We start from the raw sequence: 18,501 nt of genomic DNA on the forward strand, positions 1-18,501 counted from the left end.
AAAAATTGGCTCATTGATGCAACACCTGTCATTTGTTAAGTGGTGGCACATGCATGCCAACAATGATCAGGGGACGGGGGACTGGAAGCTAGAGAGTTCCTGCTTCACAGCCATGGTTTAAAAAAAGACATCTGTGACACGGGACGACATTCATTCAACAGCTATACAATCAGAGATCAACTTCCAATTCAGCCTGCCAGGAATTAAAAAACGTCTGCTGTCTCATCCGGTCGTAATCCCAATGGATTTTTCAGGACGTCGTGCTCATAAACACGGCACTACGTAAGCACACTTCTCTCCAGGTAAAAAAAAAGAAAAAAGATAATTACAGCAAATGATAAGCTTCTATTTCTATAGAAACACGAGCCATTTTCACAGAGTAAACATGACTCAACAGCTGTACAACATAGAAAACTGAGATGACAGTAGCTCTTATGTATGAAAAAAAAAAAAAAAGATATGGTATGAAATCTTTATCTACAATACCTGATAATAATAATTAAAAAAAAAAAAACATGTCACTCAACGGATATTCCAGTTTTCAGACCAAATGCGCACTCATACAGTCTTGCACTCATAGCAAGCAAAAGCTAAAATAAAAACATAAAAAGTGCAGTTTTATATAACGTGTGTGGCCCAGTGTAATAAAACCAGCTAATAGCTACTCTATGCTGCTCATTGGCAGAAGGATAGAAAACTAAGGCACTATCATGGTCCCCACACAGCAGGAACTGTACAAGTCCTCCGCTCTCTTTGCTGCTGAATATCAGTCACCGTGGTGCAGACACGTCTGCAAAACCATAAACATGAAAAAAAAACTAAAAAAAACTAACTATCACATACATATGTGCCTCTCAAAATCTGCACAGAGACAGCGAGTCGTTGCCTGGCTCTACATCCGCCCACACCCGTCTCCTGGTCTTCCAGAGCGCTAGTACCAGCAGCAGGGTCTCAGTGGTCCAGGCTGTTGCCCAGCTTTTGCCCCTCCTGCAGAGCGGCCATGGCCAGCCTCAAGTGCTCCTTCAGACTCTGGATCTCTCGCTCGCTCCGGCCCTTCATCCCGCTCAGCTCCTCGTGCACCTCCGCATAGCGCTCACAGGCCAAACGCTTCTCCTGCGGGGCAGAGAGGAGGAGACCGACTCACTAACGCTTTATTACAATATTCATATGGCATAACACGCCATTCACCATGGGAGCAGCACCAAACAGAGGCAGAAAGGTACAGTATGATAGAAACATTGACACACTTTAGTTCATTTACTGTATAGAAACCACCGGAGGAGGATGCACAGAGCACACGGTGTTCCCAGCCCATCCTAATCCAAGGAGAGCCACCGAGGTGTTTGATGACCAACTAAGCCAATTATATAGATTCATCCCAGTGTTTTTTTAATTTTAAATGAACCTTCTGTTCATTAATTCTCTTTTCTCAACATCTAGAAAGGTCTGTGAGACATGTCAGCACCTTGTTCAAGGATTTGAGGATTAACATTCCATGTCATTCATCTAATAGTGTCTAGGTTTACGGAAACAAATGAATAAAAACAATATTTGTAGAACAGACACACGCAGACAGACAGACAGACAGACAGACAGACAGACAGACAGACCGTGTTAAGGAACTGCAGCTCGTTCCTCAGGCAGCTGATCTCTTTGTGTAGATACTCAATCTCGTTTTCCTTCACCCGGAGAAGAACCTGGCAGAAAAGCAACAGAACAACATAGTGCGGTTGTCATTTGCTGGCAAAAAAAAAAAAAGAAAAGAAGAAACAACACAAACAGAACACCATAAATCTTTATAATTATCACCGAAGTCCAAGAAGAAGAAAAATCAATTGTGTTCCAGCTGATTTATGATGAACCCAGAGGCATTCTCTGTCATTTACAAAGTTTACAACTTGGGCTTTTGGCCAATTAGAGTTTGACGCGACATTCCGTTTGTATTCTTAAAAACCACACAACGAGTTTGGAAACAGGAAACGGTGTAAATCAACTGCTACATGTTTGTTTGCTCCTTCAGGTTTTATGTATCATATTTCTGAGACCGATGCGCCTCCAGAAGTCACCAGCGTCTCTCTGACTCAGTGTCCTTGAGCAAAACGTAGAACGTACTTGAATAGTGCAGTGCTTCTCAGTGTATTGCAGAACATTTGAGGAACCCTGTCACTGTGACACAAACACTGCAGGTCATGCTCCACACGACGACATGACGCAACCTCCAGCAGTTCTTCATCTGTGACTTTGAGCCCGTTGAAGCAGACTGCTTGGAGAGTTTCCTAACTTGCTCTTGGTCCTTCTGCTTTAAATTGACTAGATTTACTGCTGAGACTTTTGCCCATAATGAAGTCAATTGGATTTTTTTTTTAGTAATGAAAGAAAGACTGATCAACAACATTTGAAGAAAAAAAAACAGCTGCTGGTGTCAGTTATTGTTAACTTTAGCAAAAAAACGAAACAAATATCAGCTTTTTTTCTCAGTCTCTTAATGCAGTGGGGGATATTTTCACACTTGTGCACATCTGCTGCACGTTGCTGTCAGTTCAGGAAGTTACAAATACCCCGTCACCTACTTTCAGTATGTATACATATACATACACATACACACACACACACACACACACACACACACACACACGAGCCATTACCTCTAGTTCACTGGGTGTCCTGTCTTTGTTGTTCTCTGAGCTCTGAAATGTGACGGAGGATCGCGTACGACTGATCTCTGCCGCCAAACGGGCTTTTAAGTCCTGCGGAGGAAAAACACATTTTGTTTTCATGAGCGACGCTTCTCAAAATCCTCTAAAGTTAGGACATTCATAATCACACGGTGCATAAAAATGTACATTTCAGAATTACACCTGCCAGCGTCACAGAGACCCATCGTTCATCTGAGATGGTTTATGACTTCAACAGTCAGTAGTCAGCCGATAACTCACCTGGGTCTCCTTCCTCAGCTGCTCCATGTCTCTCTCCTTGCGGCTGATCTCCCGCTCTCTCTCGGCGCTGTTCTGCTCGGCTCGGCTCAGCTCCAGACACTTCTGAGAGTAGCGCTCAGACAGTCCGGACAGCTCTCTTTGCAAGGCCTGAGTTTCTGCCCTGCAGGAATGCAAAGATGAGTGAGCTGCAGAAAGAAGAAGTAAGAACTGCCATGCTGCAGAATGTACGTCACATTACCTGCGTTCTCTGTGCTGTGAGAGCAGCATAAATAAACAAGAAACAAATATATGAATCCAAATGTATTGAACAAAGATTAGCTGTTCATGCACTGGAAGTGGTAGCTCCTTTATTCTGCTCCTACTGAATACCTCTTAAGTAAACTATAATGTCATGTATAGAACTTATTACATTTAATAAGAGCAACATGCTGTGAAAAAGTACAAGGCAGTTTTTTCTTCCATTTTCAGGACCAAAGTATTTCCTACTGCGGTTTGAAAACACATTTACTGGTCATGACCAATAACCACAAAAATAAGGAAGAGCATGCAAAGAGCGGGGAAAGAAACGCAGAGTAAGCACATGTGTAAGCAGCACAGATAAGCCCTAAAATGCAGGTTCCAGTAGCAGCGACTGAGACAGCGCCGTGTCAAAGGCCTTTGCGAAGCTTTACAAAAGGAAAACCAATCCATGACCAAACTCTTCAGCATTCCTCAAGTGCCTAACAGAACCCAGTGTCTGCTGCGGTAATGGCCCCCGCGTAGACAGGGAACCCTGGACTGTTGTGCAGTCTGCAAATTCTACCTTTAATCTCAGTGAAAAACCCTTTTGTGGCCGGCTAACTCCCACTTAAAAGCACAAGAGAGCTATTCACACAAATGACCAGTGTTGGCCTGCGCTGACTGAGACAGAGCCAGGCTGAGAGCAAGAATGTGTTTTCAAGGCAACATGAAGTAAAAGTGTTCACCAGGCCGGGCCGTTTGGTTTACAAACATTATATTCTTCTATTCCCACATGCATGTAAATTGTGTTTTATTTCTAGATTGCCACATAAACCAATCAAAATCTTGTATTCATATGTATTAAGTGTCTGGGTGTACATCTCTACCCCGCTGGCATCAAACAGATTCAAAGTGACTTACTGTTGTTGGGCTCGTAAAGTCTGTGAATCTATCACCCCGCTGCTCAGCCGCTTGACTCGCTCCACCTCTCTCTCCAGCTCGTCTTTGTGCTTCTTCTTCAAAGCCTCCATTACTGAAACACAAACCACAGAAAAGCGTGACACAACTTCTATGTGATGCCTGGGTGGCTGTTAACGCCACATGAAGGATTTTCCTGATTGGGGAAGTTCAGGGACCCCTGGGGGGGAGGAACCTCGGCCAACTGATGCAATAAAAGTTTACAGTCTTAACCTGCACTCGAAAACATAAAATTATATTTATGCAATTCCAATACGCAAGTGGAATGATGCCGCTACAGATGTATTTGCTCGGACCTTTGACCCCCAAACCCATTTCGGACTACTTTTCTTTGTCATATTAAGCCCTTAAAGCTGCCTTCACAGATGTAAATTTAGGTCTGCGGACCCGTCCGGTCTGCTGACCTCGTGCGGTGTCCCGGGTCTCCTCCAGCAGCAGCCGGTCCTTCTCGGTCTCCAGCCCCTTGAGCTGGCGTTCGTGCTGCCTCTGCAGCTCATCCATCGCCTGTCGATGAGCGCGCTCCATGGCCGCCAGGCTGCGGCCGCAGGGGGCCTCGGGGCCGCAGCCGCCCCTCACGCCTCCTCCTCCTCCTCCTCCCCCCCATCGCCCTCCCCCTCCCTGTAGTTGCTCCAGCTGCTGCCTCAGTGACGCCACCTGAGAAAAGAGGACGAAGACGAAGGTAAAGCCCACTGAGGGACACATAAACCTATTCATTTAATATCTTGTGATTATCATGTTTACATGAGGGGGCACACACACACGCTGGTGTTGGCAGTAGGAATAATGCATTCATACTCACCGACTTGTAAACAGCCTCACTGCCAACACACACACACACTCTACACATGATCACTGGCAGAACCACTGTGCATCAGCTTAAGCTTTTCTCAGGGCGGACTAATGATGCCAGCTCTCTGGCTCCACTGGGCATTGAGCACCTCTTGGATTTTATAGTTGTTGGTGCTCAAAGTTCAAATTCACTGCCGACCTTTCAAAACCTGATTAGATTCTTGCTACAGAAGAAGCTTAAACACAAAGAAAGCATTCAGCTTTCAATATAATAGTGTCATTAAAAAAAGAAATGCATATAGGCTTCTCTTTAGCAGGAATTGAACGGCTCCTGCAGCTGTCTGCGTATCATGTGTAGAGAGACGGCAAACAGATTCAAACCAAAGAAGCACATCAACAAACACACAGAGACAGAACAGACAGGAGTGTCAGCAGCGCTTCCCATGACTGCATCTGCATATTTTAGATGGAAAACACTGCTGAAGAGCAGGTCAGAAAAACAGCGTTAACAGGCAGAAAGAGGAAATGTTAACTTCATCCAGACAGATGAGGTCATTTGCATTTTATTCAATTTGCAAATTGGAAAATCATCTCCACGCACTACCTCCCTCTGCAGCGCCTCGTTGGCTGACTGGCTGGAGGGCCGCGATCCCATCGGCGGTAAGGAGCTCATCTCCTTTAGCGGCATGCGCTCAAACTCCGCCCACTTCCTCTCGATCTCGTCCTCCGAGCGCGGCCTCTGGTTCGATCCCCCGCCGGTGCCCTTCCTGGACAGCACGGCCTCCCATTGGCTGCTCATGTTCCTCTCCTCCTGCCACTGGCTGTGCTCCCTGCCCTGCCCCTCGGCCGCTTCCCTCTGACCGGCCGGTAGAGGGCCGGACGAGGCGGGAACGGGGGACAGCTCCACATAGTCGAACCTACGATGAGCCGGGGTCGAGGCATCGGACTGAACGACGTCGGCGTGACGCGATAATGGCCGACGGGAGGACAGCAGATAGCGAGAATGGGAGTTTTCCTTGTCGCTGCTGCCGTCGGGTAATCTAGAGAGGGTTTGAGACAAAGACATAAATCAGAAACCAAGGCATTCAATCCTATTTTAGTCAAATAAAGAAGTAAGTAATCCCAAATTCAGAAAGGCTGATGAAAGAAGTAAATTAGCAGCATACAAAGTGTCAATATGAACAGTCAAGGCCCAGCTGGGGGTGAGTCACTGTGAAAACATTGGTGCTCCCATGAACTCATGAAACGTTGATTCATCTTCTACGAGTAAAGTATACAGTGACTGAAACTCAAAGTCGCAGGTGCAAGTGAGTAACAAAGGCTCTTATCTGCCTGTATTCAGCCAAGGCTGAGCTGCAGCAAGACCTCAAATGAGCAATACAAGAATGCTGAGGCAACAATTGTGAAATAATAGCAGAAATAAGAAAAAAAAAGTAATGCAAAAACAACTTGGAGAATTGAAGCATAAAACATCCTTAGATGTTTTAAGGCATGAGGTTGCAATCTACAATTAACAGATAATAAAAACTTGATTGACATTTTTAAATGTCAAAAATAGTAACATATGCCCCTCACAAGCTAGAGTGGTGTTTCAACATGTCAACATACCTAAGTGAAAGTAAAGTGAGGAGGTGAAACAGAGAAAACTCCTCGACTTCATTAAGGTAGGACAAGTGATGGAAATCAATACAATAAAAATGTAATGTAATACCAATGAGGGCACAACTGACTGCTCTGTAACTTACATTGGCCAGGTCTGAAATTATATATTTCTTAATTTCACCCTGAGCAAAATCTGAATTGATCCAACTTTCAGTTTAGGGCAAATAATTACTTTTACCTTCGAGTATCTCCACTCCTAAAGTCGCTTGTCTTTGCACTTACTGTGTGAGGTCTGGAGAGCTGCTGGGCCGGATGGACTTCTTTAAAACCTCTATCCAGTTCCGCCTGATCCCGGCTGTCATGGCGGACAGTGTGTGCGCAGCCTCCCGCGTCTGCAGAATAACAAAAAGAGAGAACGGGTGAAGGAGACGCAAAGACAGAACTGGGATGAGATGGAGAGACAGAGAGACAGAAAGGTGGAGGAGATACCGACATGAGATGTGAGCCACGATAACGGAACAACAAGAAAAACGCAGCAGAAACTGAGAGCGGTGGGTGTGGTTATGGCTGATAAGGAGGACAAGAAGTGAAGAATATAAAGAAGACAATCAGTCGCACACACACACACACACACACACACACACACACACACACACACACACACACACACACACACACACACACACACAGTCTGTGAGAAACTGACCCGTAACTGAGACACTCACCTGTACCTGAAACCCATAGTTCTTCTCCACATCGAACTCGCACACCTTCACACAGGACTTTAGGTCAATCTCTCCGTCCAAGTCATCTTTCTACACAGACACAAACAATACAATGCGTTTATGTGTGAAGAACACAAGTTTTTATTAAATACCATTATTAGGATTGTTACAAAATGTCACATTAACAACAAACATGTCTTATTGAAAATATATATAAATATATATACCTCTTCTGCATTGGAGTCTCTGTAGTACTTCAGTCCAGCATCAGTCAAAACAAACCAATGCTTCTTCCACTAAAGAAACACAGCAGATCATAATTAATCCAAGACTGACCTGAGATCAGCAACTCTTAGCTTCAAATGTGACAAATCCACTCAAGCACATCATTCGAAGAGAGGAGACACCGGCCGGGCCTCAAACCACCGCTGTGATAACGGGGATAATCTGCCGCTATCGCCTTACGCACAACCTTTCTAATTAGGGACGGGGGGGACAGGGGGGGTGAAGATGGAGGGGGAGGAAGACATGACGTCTCCGCCTTACTTACGTCGCCACTCTCGTCCAGCTTGGACATCCATCCCTTCTTGAAGTTCAGGAGGTCAGGCTGAGAGGCAAAGAGCACACAGTCACTGACCTTCATACGAGAAAGTGAGAGAGAGAGCCGAAACCAACGAAAGGAAAAACAGGACAAACTCCACTTTAAGCTATATCGAAGGGTGGGGCATTCTCAATATAATTATATTTCTATGCAAGCAATTAGCAGCTCCCACAATACCACAGGGTTTATTCTATCATTGTACAAGAAGACAACAGATACAATGCTGCTGACTTACTTTGCCACAAAGAAAATAAACCAGTTTCTATCGTGCTTTTCTTAAAGTGCATGTTGAAACTGGTGCGGTTGGCTTCTTTAGATTCTTTTTTTATACAATCTTTTTTCCCCCCGAACGCATAAATACATTCAGATCACCAAACGATCTACTTCTTCAGCACTAGATATTATTATATGCACTGCAATCATTCAATTGTCAATATAGCATCTCAACAACAATGTTTACGTCACAGGTTGCCCCTCTGTTGCACTGCAGAACACATGCATGGAAAAAAAGGGCAATGTTTGCATAAAAAGACACATATGGGAGGTGAACAAACAAGTGTGTGAACAGGATGTGGACACACATGTCTGAAGACAACAGACAGACAAAGATGAGGAACTGGAGCAGCACATCGTTAGTGGAGACAGGAACAATCTGGAAACTCATGAAATCAGCTGTGGGAACACAAGTACAGTAACTTTGCTGTTCATAACTCAACATCGCTTTTGCATATTTTGCATGTCTCTTGCTCCAGCTGGGCGGTGCAATATTTCCAAGAACAGGCCTGTCATTGCGTTGACAGGAAGAGGGAAGCGTGCGTTAGGTACCTCAAGATGTGGTGATCCCAGATTAGGATTAGGCAATTTTTTCCACTGCACATTCCTCACTTTGCTTATCTCTCTCTCTCTCTCACTTGCATTAAATCTCTTTCTGCGTTCGTCATCTCATCTCTCGGCGACTGGCATCTCATTCCCATCCCTTTTTTTCTCCTGTCTCTCTCCACTGCAGCTACTTCTCATTCATTTTATTCCCTTGCTGCATCGTTTCGCTGGGCTCCCTCTCTGTTCACACTGTAAAATAATTTCTCTGTCTGTTCCGCCGTCTCTAACCACCCCTCTTCTGTATTTACTCTCCCTTCCAGGCGTCAGTTGTGCTCTTGTAGGCCACAGCACCATCCAGTTTTCCCCCTGAGCCAGTTCATCCATGCTACTGATCCGTTTTAATCTTACACATTTTAAGGTCTGGTGACTTCCAATAGACACCGTGTAAATTAGCAACACTGTGTTACGAAGATAGCATTCCATTTCAATATCCTTTCATCATTCATACATGATGTGGCAATCGCTTCAAACACATGAGACTTCCTCATTATTGCTGGGTATCCACACACACACACAAATCATGATCAAAAAATAATAGCTGGATCATCAGGTGCCGGCTGTAAACACAACGGGAAGCTTCTTTTACTGGAGCATCTTACAAATATCCCCACTCACACACCACTAGACCACTGGAGCAGGATGTGATGTGTCAGACTGCATCATGAACTCATGTCATCTAGTCAACACGTGCCCATCTGCGAGGTCAAGGAGCGGCCACAGGAATAAAGGGATCCGACATGAATAACACTGATGCCACAGTGCTTCTCCTGGTCGCGTGCATCTAAGGTCAGCGACAGAGGGAAGAGGGTCACCCACTGGTGACAGCTTGAGACAACGTCCATTCTTCCTGACTCCTGTCCCCCACCACTACAGAAGAGTATTGTCTGGTGAGCCTCGTCCTTTAAGCCCAATACAGACTGTGTGCTTCTCCTCTTCACTTGTTTATGTCCGGTTCAATAGATTACCTCTCTGCATGCACTCATTGTGATGGCAGCGCCTGCACTACAATGGTTTCATTTTATTTTTTAACTTATTTTTCTTTGCGGACATGTGTCACAGCTGGCTGTATAAACGGACACACACAGTACAAGCTACTGGCTAATGACACTTCCTGCTACAGTACACAACAACAACAACAACAACAACAACAACAGGGTAAACAGATAAAACTACACCACACATGGAAACCAGAATTGTATGTTTAGACATGTCATATATAACTTATATATAAATATGAACTCACTTGGGCACGCACAACACATTTCAGTTTTAAGCTAGCGTCAGTTGGAGGCATGTCTGCTCCACGTATCGTTAGCTTTAACGTGCACACCCCTCGAGTCAAACAAATGCTAACCACACACACACACACACACCATTAAAACCAGCCATGTTATCTAACTTACATTAGTCTTTCTTACCAAATAAAACACAAATGAAGTGACACACGTGAATGCTAGCTTTGGGCCAGAGCTCGTTTAAATACGAACACACACGAAACGTTAACTATGTGCATGTCTACATTCAGGAAGGAGTGACAGGAAAAACACAACAGCTCTCAAGGTGCAACTTACCGTCATGATAACAGGATCCAGAGGGTAAAATAAAGACAAAAGAAAAGTACCGTTACCTCGCCCTCAAGTTCACTACTCAAAACTCTAAACCCCACGGGGGGGGGGAGCTTTACTTTCTCCGAGGACACTGACGTTACGCGAAATGAGATGAAACCCCGCCATTCATACCCATGTTAACTTAATCACAGGAGCCGCCAACGTCCACAGCGTGTCTCTCTGCAGCCTTAAGGGGAAAGTACGTCCACCGGAGAAAACACGGAGACCCCAGTCTGCGCTTAAAAGTAGTAATTTCACAACTTTGTGACAAGTCGTGGGTAGCTAGCGTTAGACTTCTGCCTCGGCTGTGTCTTTGCTCGCTGCCTCTACCTCCCTCTCGCTCTCTCTCTCTACCTCCCTCTTTTTCTCTCTCTCTCTCTTTCTGCTCTGTCTGCTACTTCCTGGGCGGATCCGCGAAGATCGTTTGCGAAAAACAAGCCTACCCCACCTAACCGCACGGTGCCGAGCTCTAAACCCGGTGTCCGGGGACCTCCAGGGGCTGAAGGGGATCCCCGGCAGCACGAGGAATAATATAGCTCCGACTAATTGCCCCCACAGCAGGTTATCATAGGAGGAGAACGTGTAAAACTGACTGTTTAATATATGAGGTGTCACTCCCTCCCTCCCCTCGGGGAACCAGACTTCTCTAAAATCTTGTGGGTTCTTGACATGGAGAAGATTGATGATCCAAAACTCTCCAAACATACAGAACTAATTCACTTGCTATATATTCCTGACTGAAAATCTTTTGGGTCTTGCTAACAAAAGTGCCCCCTCCCCTCCTCCTCCTCCTCCTCCAAAAATCCTCTAGTTGGTAGCTATTGGTTTCAGTTCAGGAATTTCAACACATGCCCCGGCAGACCACAATTGACAAAGCTCAGTCAGTCTTATGAAATGCCTGCAGGGTGTAGGTGAAGTCTATGGATACAGCAACCAGCGGTTAGTAGATAAACCGCAGATATGCCAGCAGGTTAAGGTGCCAAGTACATAAAATCTTTACAGTTATAGACAGGATCTGTGTGGACACTAAACAAGCTGCCAGCATGTCTGGTAAATATGTAACATAGAGATAGCATATATTCAAATAAGACGGAAGGGCAATAAACTTGCATTGGCCCACGTGTGCTACAGGTTTATTATGTTCATCACAAACATTGGCGATAGGAAAATCAACTAACGTCAGCCTGCGGCGCAGTGGGAGAGAGGTTGTTTCCACGTACCCACACATTTACTGTAAACACACTGGCCGTGTCACCTACCTGCATCTGCATTTCTTCTGATCTGTGGTGGTTACCTTTCCAAGAACTGCCCTCGTCTGCTGTGGGACTGCCAGACCTCTGGAGAGGAACGGCTTGTAGTTATGGAGGTAATCAATGTCCGACCGAGCAAACATAGGAACCTCTGGCGTTTCGCATCCACAGACCTTTTTTAATATGTGGTGTACTGTATGGTATGTGGACGATGTGGTTAAGCATTAACATAGTATGAAGGTGAAAGCCACAGAGCTGCAGTTTCACTGCATTGGGTTATATTGTGCAGGGTGTTGCGCACTGTGGGGTTGTAAAGCTCAACACTCTATACTGTTGCAGCTCTCTCTCTCTCTCTCTCTGCTTATGACATTTAAAAACAAACAAACAATAAGACTCAAAGTTAGTGTATTGCCAGTTTTGCGAAATGTAATATTCCCCCAGTAATGTTTAGTATTATCCAGGTTACTCTAATAACACCTGGTTTAAGACAGCTAAATCAAACAGCTGCTAACTCGGCTTTTTCATCCTTTATTAAAACTCCCCTTCGCCCCAACCAGCCTACCTGCAATGAGGTGGAGGAGTGAGCTCGAGATAGATGCCCACTGCCACCGTAGTGCCAGTCTCTCTCAGTGTCCCCTGTGTCCTCCCACTCTCTGGAGGGATGCTTGCTCAGGGAGTGGCTGAAACAGCACAAACAGGTCGTCAGTGTGTCTGATTTGGTCCAATGTATTCAATCTTGATGGAGTCAGATTTACATCGACACCATTAGATACCACGAAAATACATGTGACACAATGGGCCTCATGCAGGAAGCGATATAAGAACACATTTGTGGCATTTCTCGAATTATTGGGCATGTGCCAGAGCATTTGCACACCGCACAACATCTGTCCTTTTATAGTGTTTAGGGGGAGTTACCTATGCTAATAGTAAAAAATTGGCCACATGCCTCCAAGTTATGATCAAGTGGGATTCCTCCTTCAGCACAGCTGGGAATGGTTAACTTCTCTTAACAGGAAATTAAGAGACATTTAGGAGTTGTTGAAATGTTGCTGCATGTGGCCCAATGTAATGATATCGAACATGCATATCGTTTAAATATGTTGCCAACGCCACTCCTTCCATTCTCTGTGGTGTAATGCAGGTCTGACCTGGCTGGTTTAAAGAGCTCCTGTCTCCGAGAAGGCTGCTGGTTCCGAGGCCGACCCATGTGGCCCGGCTCCTCTCTCTGATGGATCATTTTGACCTTCGGTACGTCGGCCAACATGGCATACTCCTCCCTGTTCCGCCCTGTAGACCCCACCGACAGCTGGCCCGACTCCGAGGACTCCATGGAGCTCTGGGAGGAGGTGTGCTTCCTCAGTTGAATCTGAGGTGAAGGAGAAGCGCTCCGTGCGCGGTGGGAGGGCCTCCTGTCATTAGGGGAGGGGCAACGATCGACATGGCCGTGTCTTCCAACTGCAGACCTGATGCTGCCGGGGCTCCTCGGCGTGTCCAAGGTGACGAAAGCTGTTCTGCGGCCATTCGTGGTCTGTCTGGAGGGTGAAGCAGCGCGAGACAACGAGGAGCTGCGGTGGGAATGAGTCGACTCCCGCCAGGAGCGCGGTGAGCGATTGGAGTCAGATTTTGTGTCATGGTGTGTGTTTTTTCTCTGAGAGGTATGGCTGGAATCTCCGTTAGTGGCCAGTCTGAGGATTGAGTAGCCTGGCAGGTCACTGTTACCTTTTCTAGTGGGAGACGAGTTGCGGCTGTTGTGATTCTTGCTGTTCAGGGAGGAGCTAGTTTCTGCTTTCTGTAGCAGTGAGCGCTGGTCAGGAGCATCATAGCTTTTTCTTGAGGGCAACAGACTTTGGCTCTCACGACTTCTGACAGAACTGTTTGCTTCAGACTTGCGCAGCAGGGACTGAGAAGGAGCTTCGTAGCTTCTCCTCGATGGGGAGGAGGTGCGACTCTCACGACTACGGCTGTGTGAAGAACCACTAGTGTCTGTTTTCCGAAGCTGATACTGAGTAGGGGTTTCATTGCCTCTCCTTCCAGGAGAGGAACAACGGCTGCCACGACCTCGACTGCCACCGACAGCGCTTGATTCGGTCTTGCGGAGTACAGACGGACTTGTGTCATAACCTCGTCTGGAAGCAGTCACGGTGGGGCTTTCATGTTCTTGGTCATTCACTCCATTCTTAGCTGTTGGGCTTCGTAGCAGAGCCTGGTTTTCAATATCATAGCCTTCTCTTATGGGGGAGCCACAGCGTCCGTGGTGACTACGTCCGCTTAGAGACAGATTTGATTCAGATTTCCGAAGGGGGGATTGGCTAGACGAGCTGTAATTTCTCCTTGGCGGTGAGTATCTGTGACTGTCTGACGTTCTCCTAGATGGAGACGGAGTACGAGTGTCGCTCTGGCGTCCGTGAGATGAACTGCTTGTGATTTCCGTTTTGCGGAGAGACATTTGGCCTGAAGGGTTGTTGTCCCTCCTTGAGGGAGACGAGCTTCTGCTGTCACGACCTCGACCACTCAAAGACCCGCTTACTTCAGTTCTCCTCAAAGCACTCCTAAAATCAGAAACCATGCTGGTCTGGGATTTGGCCGAACCAACAAATGGTTTAAAGTTTCTTGGCAGAGTTCCTGAATCGACACGTCGCCCGTGAGTGCCTTGCGAGGAGTTTCTGGATCCCGGCTCCATCCCTTGAGACCACCCTCCACCATCAAAGTTATGCCTGCTGAAGGAAGCGGTGGACTCACTGCGTCTGAACGGTAAGTTTCCACGTGAGGGAGAAGAGGAACGAGATGGCAGAGCTGAGCCTTGCCTTGAGGACTCAAAGCGTCCTGACTGATGATAGGTCGAGACGCCAGAGGAAGGGTTTCCTCGTCCATAGGAACTGCTGAAACCTTTTCGCCCCGTTGAGGCCAGCGACTCGGCTATCTTAAAAGGAGTAGGACTCGGAGAGCGGGGGCCGACCCGTGCCTCAACCTCAACGGCAATTTCATAGGGGTCAGGAGGCAGCATTTCCAAAGGGAAGTCATCATTTAGACCCTCCGGAGTTTGCCTTTCCGAGGCCACGCCGAGATTGGGGTTTCTGAAGGGGATGGTGTCTTTGGGCTCTACGCCTCTGCTGCCGAAGATAGGATGTCCTCTCTCAAAATGGCGGAACGGAGCAGGCGGCCCGCTATCACGGAGCGAGCGGACGCCCGCTGTCCTCCCCAGGGAGAAGTACCCACTTTCACGCTTCTGTGTGTCTTCTTTTAACCCTGCAAGAAAAAGAGAAGTTGCACAGTGTGACAGAAATAGAACGAAGGAGGGGCAAGAGAAATAAGAGATCATCAAAGATCAACCACCGATCGACTACCAGAGGTTTAGAACTGAGCGATATTGTATTACTGATAATTGCTCCGGGACACCTCAGCTGGTGACATCAAACAGTATTGCCAAGTAAAGAACACCTTTGGCTGTAACTGGATATGGATTGGTCAAGTGCTGTCAGTCATAGGTTGACTGAAGGCTCGGTCGACTGGTGCACAAGGCTCACACTTTGAACTGCATGTGTTCAAATTACAGATACTGAGGTACATTTCTTCTTCCAATGCTTCTATTATGTCATGTATCCAACGCTTATCAATGTATCCCTTCCGCCAGGAAATCAATGAAGCATTGGACAAACGTCACAATGTACCAGGTCAGCTTTCGTGTACCTGATTGGCCGCTGAACTTGTCTCTGCTCCGAGCTTCGTCCATCCAGGCGCGAGGGCTCGGCCGATGGGGTGGAGGGTCGAGTCGGGTCATGGCGAGCTTGGTCGAACGCCGACGGACCGGCAGGTACTCGTCCTCCGCACTGACGGAGCCACTGAACTCTTGGTAGTCACTGTGGTCGCGACAGCTGCGTGGAAGAGGAGATGGGAGACGGATGACGAGAGAAGAGAGCGGAAAGACGAGGAGGAGGGGAGAAAAGTACGAGGGAAAAGGAGGAAGAGAGAGAACTCAATCAGTATACCATGAATTTCATAGATTGCGTCACGCAACATGAATGTTTAAGGTTAGAAAACATGGAACATTATACATTAAAGTCTACAATTCCACTTTCTAGCTCTCCTAAATGCCTTCTTATCAGCGCCCCGTGCTGTCCTACCTGTCGGTGCTGTCGTCGTCGTCGCCGTCACCGATATAGAGCTCACAGTCGGGGCTCAGGATGCACAAAGAGCTCTCCCCATAACCCAGACGGCCTCCGTTGACGTCACAGTAGCTGCTCACCACCGACAGACCGTCAGAGTCCTCCTGATAGGATGACAGGGTAGGAAACGGGCCAATCACAAGGCCTCAGCAAACTCCCTCTCTCTTTGAGTGACAGAGGAAGAGGCACTGATGTCGCTCTCCTAGATCTGTCTCTCCGGCTCCATCTCCTTCAGTAGAGGGTTAGCTGAATAGTGTCTGTCCCATCTGTCCTCTCTGACACACACTCACATGTTCAGTCTGCTGTTCGATTAGGGTTACACCTCTGTAACTCGACCTGGCTTGTGGCTTTCCTCATTAATATTTCACCGCTTTTTTTCTTTTCTTCTTGCCATAAAACCTCTAAGACTTAAGGTGTCTTAAAAAGGATCCCAAACTGTGACTTCACTGTCAAAAACTGGTGTCCATCCCCGAAACCTCCAGGAATCTACAGGTGGGCTGTTACATTGGAAGCTAAACTGGTACGACTCCACTATGATCCACTGTGTGTTTAAATACATTACTGTAACCAGATAACAGTGGTTGTGAAATGGGAGCAGGATAAACAGAAAAAGGTTGTCACAGTTGTCATACTTTATAGAAACATGCCTTTCTTTCTGTGTGTGGTCCCTCTGTCTAATGCAACAAGTGATTCCCAAGAGGGCAGTAAGTGATCCAGCTTCATTAATTTATAATAGGAGCCACTGCTTCCAGCCTGCTCCTCGTCAGTGCCTCTCATTCTCGTCTCTGACCTTTTCTTGATTTACTCAAACGCAACAAAGACTCACACCCACATGATCTCATGACCTGTGTTCATGCGTGTGTGCCGTGTTAAATTAAGAGGGCACTTGATTTCTATACAAACCCAGAGAAACACTGACTTTTGAATCGAGTGAGAAGTTGTGAAACAGATTATTTTCCATTCTAAATTATATCATGAAACATTGTTAAATCTGAGTGAAGCCATAAAGTACTACTGTAGGTAGTATATATTCTTTCTCCTTGACTTAGCATACGTCAGTGTCAAACTACTTCACTTGTGACTTCTAATGCTCTCATCTTTCTCCAGCTCCAGCTAATCCCATCCCTCAGCACATATTCTACTCGTGTTCCCACCTCTCCCCCGTTACCTAGTTACAGTGTTCATCTCCCTCCCTCTTCCTCTCTTCTTTCCTACCTTGCTGCTGGTGTCTCTTTCCTCTGCCTGCGACGGGATCGGTGTTAACGGCACTCCTTTGCCTGATCCGATCCCAGTGTCGGTCCCAGCTTTAGCCCCAATTCCAGCCTCTGCTGTGGATTTCTGCTGTGGCGCTGCCTCTGCGCTGTCCCCCACGCCGGCGTGCAGGCGCCTCTGACGCAGGCATTCGTGGCAGCGGGAGGGGTCGAAGATGTTGGGCTGGAACTTGGGGCAGATGGGCTCATCACCGGAGAGGGGCATGGTGGGTCCGGAGGGGGAACCTGTGCAATCATCGCATCCCTCGGAGAAAACTGGGAAACAGCAGCAAAGGGGTCAAGGAGGAACATCACAATGATATCAAACAAATAGCAGCAACTATGAGTACAAATGAAAGACTTCTGTGGGCGACTTAAACATTAGAAATGTGTTGCACCTATTAAATCACTTTTAAAAAGTATAGCAGTGTTATGTGCTGATGCAAAAAGACATGAAATATAATATTTTTTCAGAGCATCCTTCACAACAACATTGTGACAAAAACAGCGACGTGTGTAAACACAGAGCAGCAGCTCTGAGTGAATACTAAAGAGGATCTTTGACTTCATGCTTCATGGAAGATCCAAAGCAGAAGTGTTTAGGTAGGTGACGACTAATCACACTAGTGATAATGAAACACAATACACCCAGCCTGTCAAAGCTCCCCACAGAGTAGCAGCATTACTACGAACCACTGAGCGCATGCTCTGTAATCTACCTTCATTTACAAGCTGCACAGCCTCTATACATACAATTAACCAATTAAGATTAATAGTTTAAATAACTTTTAAAATAGTAACTTTTGATATAAAAATAATAAGAATTGATGGGCATTACCTGATGAGAGAGGCTCCCGCTGTCAGCTCCACTTTGAGTATGTCATAAAGAGTGGGAGGATAAGCTGCCCATCAGACCCCCCCATCAGGCACATGCGTCCTCTTCCCACATGCTCTCTATCCTCCCGAGCTGCCAAACCCTCAAATCCATCCCATTGGCTGCTCTGACAATGAGTGAAACTGATGTAACCATGACGGCCATGGTGGCTCTCAGTTAACACGGCGGTGGCCCTGAAGCTCACGGCGACTTCGAGCCAACATGGAGGCGGTGGCCCGACGGTCTCTCTATTGTGCGGTTGTATTAAATATCATGGGCTTTAGAAAGCGAAATGGAACGCTCGTGCTAGGGACAGCTGGCACACGCTGGCTCAGGTTAACGTAAATAAATAAACACTGGTGAGGTGTATACGTTCAAACTACTGGCTGTGTGTGGCATAAGGTTCTTGAATAAGGAACACGCTGTAAGACACACAGTGGTTGGTTCTCCTTTAGATCTCACACACACACACACACACACACACACACACACACACACACACACACACACGAGGAAACACAGAGCGAAGGGTTGATTTCCTGATGTTCTGGAGAGGATGTTGACAACAGCGTCAGCCTTCCTATTAAACAATAGCAAGAAAAGAATTCCGCACCGACAGCTTGTG

General features: G+C 46.6%; 2 protein-coding genes across 2 annotated transcripts; both read right to left on the reverse strand.

Annotated features, from left to right (window-relative positions):
- Positions 1-279: 279 nt before the first annotated feature.
- On the reverse strand, positions 280-10,826 carry triobpb (TRIO and F-actin binding protein b). Its single transcript, XM_068718719.1, has 12 exons — positions 10,301-10,826; positions 7,800-7,856; positions 7,477-7,545; positions 7,250-7,339; positions 6,807-6,916; positions 5,527-5,962; positions 4,538-4,787; positions 4,077-4,188; positions 2,937-3,096; positions 2,646-2,747; positions 1,611-1,697; positions 280-1,113 (listed from the first exon to the last, which is right to left on the reverse strand). The coding sequence occupies exons 1-12, from the start codon at positions 10,304-10,306 to the stop codon at positions 952-954; spliced, it is 1,641 nt and encodes a 546-aa protein (XP_068574820.1). The 5' UTR covers positions 10,307-10,826; the 3' UTR covers positions 280-951.
- On the reverse strand, positions 10,806-18,041 carry LOC137878683 (serine/arginine repetitive matrix protein 2). The gene is made up of 8 exons (XM_068719066.1): positions 17,933-18,041; positions 16,968-17,278; positions 15,711-15,856; positions 15,277-15,461; positions 12,738-14,835; positions 12,149-12,266; positions 11,596-11,673; positions 10,806-10,835 (listed from the first exon to the last, which is right to left on the reverse strand). The coding sequence occupies exons 1-8, from the start codon at positions 18,039-18,041 to the stop codon at positions 10,806-10,808; spliced, it is 3,075 nt and encodes a 1,024-aa protein (XP_068575167.1).
- Between the last annotated feature and the right edge of the window lie 460 nt (positions 18,042-18,501).

Source organism: Cebidichthys violaceus, unplaced genomic scaffold (assembly GCF_023349555.1).
Source record: "Cebidichthys violaceus isolate CVI_PGR_0920_01 unplaced genomic scaffold, fCebVio1.0.p SCAF_23, whole genome shotgun sequence".
NCBI lineage: Eukaryota > Metazoa > Chordata > Actinopteri > Perciformes > Stichaeidae > Cebidichthys > Cebidichthys violaceus.